The sequence below is a fragment of the Pristiophorus japonicus genome, unplaced genomic scaffold (genome assembly GCF_044704955.1).
Source record: "Pristiophorus japonicus isolate sPriJap1 unplaced genomic scaffold, sPriJap1.hap1 HAP1_SCAFFOLD_223, whole genome shotgun sequence".
NCBI lineage: Eukaryota > Metazoa > Chordata > Chondrichthyes > Pristiophoridae > Pristiophorus > Pristiophorus japonicus.
The window spans coordinates 128,981-130,123 of NW_027251940.1; the positions used below are offsets into that span (position 1 = coordinate 128,981).

General features: G+C 57.0%; 1 protein-coding gene across 1 annotated transcript in view; it reads right to left on the minus strand.

Moving 5' to 3' along the window:
- LOC139245571 (cyclin-dependent kinase 2-associated protein 2-like) overlaps nt 1-806 on the minus strand; it is a 26,182-nt gene extending 25,376 nt beyond the window's left edge. Inside the window, exon 1 of the mRNA XM_070871185.1 lies at nt 776-806. Coding sequence (XP_070727286.1) covers nt 776-806 — 31 coding nt within the window. The remainder of the gene's footprint in view (nt 1-775) is intronic.
- Between the last annotated feature and the right edge of the window lie 337 nt (nt 807-1,143).

Below are 1,143 nucleotides of genomic sequence, written 5' to 3' on the forward strand. Positions count from 1 at the left end.
CAGAATCTTATACGTTTCAATAAGATCACCTCTCATTCTTCTAATTATCATCAAAGGCAGTCCCTCGGAATGGAGGAAGACTTGCTTCCACTCTTAAAATGAGTCCTTTGGTGGCTGAACAGTCCAATACGACAACCACAGTCCCTGTCACAGGTGGGACAGACAGACGTTGAGGGAAGGGGAGGGTGGGACAGATAGACGTTGAGGGAAGGGGAGGGTGGGACAGATAGACGTTGAGGGAAGGGGAGGGTGGGACAGACAGACGTTGAGGGAAGGGGAGGGTGGGACAGATAGACGTTGAGGGAAGGGGAGGGTGGGACAGATAGACGTTGAGGGAAGGGGAGGGTGGGACAGATAGACGTTGAGGGAAGGGGAGGGTGGGACAGATAGACGTTGAGGGAAGGGGAGGGTGGGACAGATAGACGTTGAGGGAAGGGGAGGGTGGGACAGATAGACGTTGAGGGAAGGGGAGGGTGGGACAGACAGACGTTGAGGGAAGGGGAGGGCGGGACAGACAGACGTTGAGGGAAGGGGAGGGTGGGACAGACAGACGTTGAGGGAAGGGGAGGGTGGGACTGGTTTGCCGCACGCTCCTTCCGCTGCCTGCGCTTGGTCTCTGCACGCTCTCGGCGACGAGACTCGAGGTGCTCAGCGCCCTCCCGGATGCACTCCCTCCACTCTGGGCGGGACAGGTCTTTGGCCCAGGGACTCCCAGGTGTCAATAGTCAGTGTCAGGTCAGGATCCTGCAAATCACCCCAGGGAGGACAGACGCACCAACGTTAGCGTCCTCGACCAGGCCCAACATCCCCAGCATCGAAGCACTGACCACACTCGACCAGCTCCGCTGGGCAGGGCCACATTGTCCGCATGGCCCCCAGACACGAGACTCCCCAAAGCAAGCGCTCTACTCGGAACTCCTTCACGGGCAAACGAGCCAAAGGTGGGCAGAGGAAACGTTACAGGGACACACCCTCAAAGCCTCCCTGATAAAATGCAACATCATTCTTCTGAATTCCAATGAGTAGAGGCCCAACCTTTCCCCACACCTGGAGTACTGCGTGCAGTTTTGGTCTCCGTATTTACGAAAGGATATACTTGCTTTGGAGGCAGTTCAGAGAAGGTTCACTCGGTTGATTCCGGGG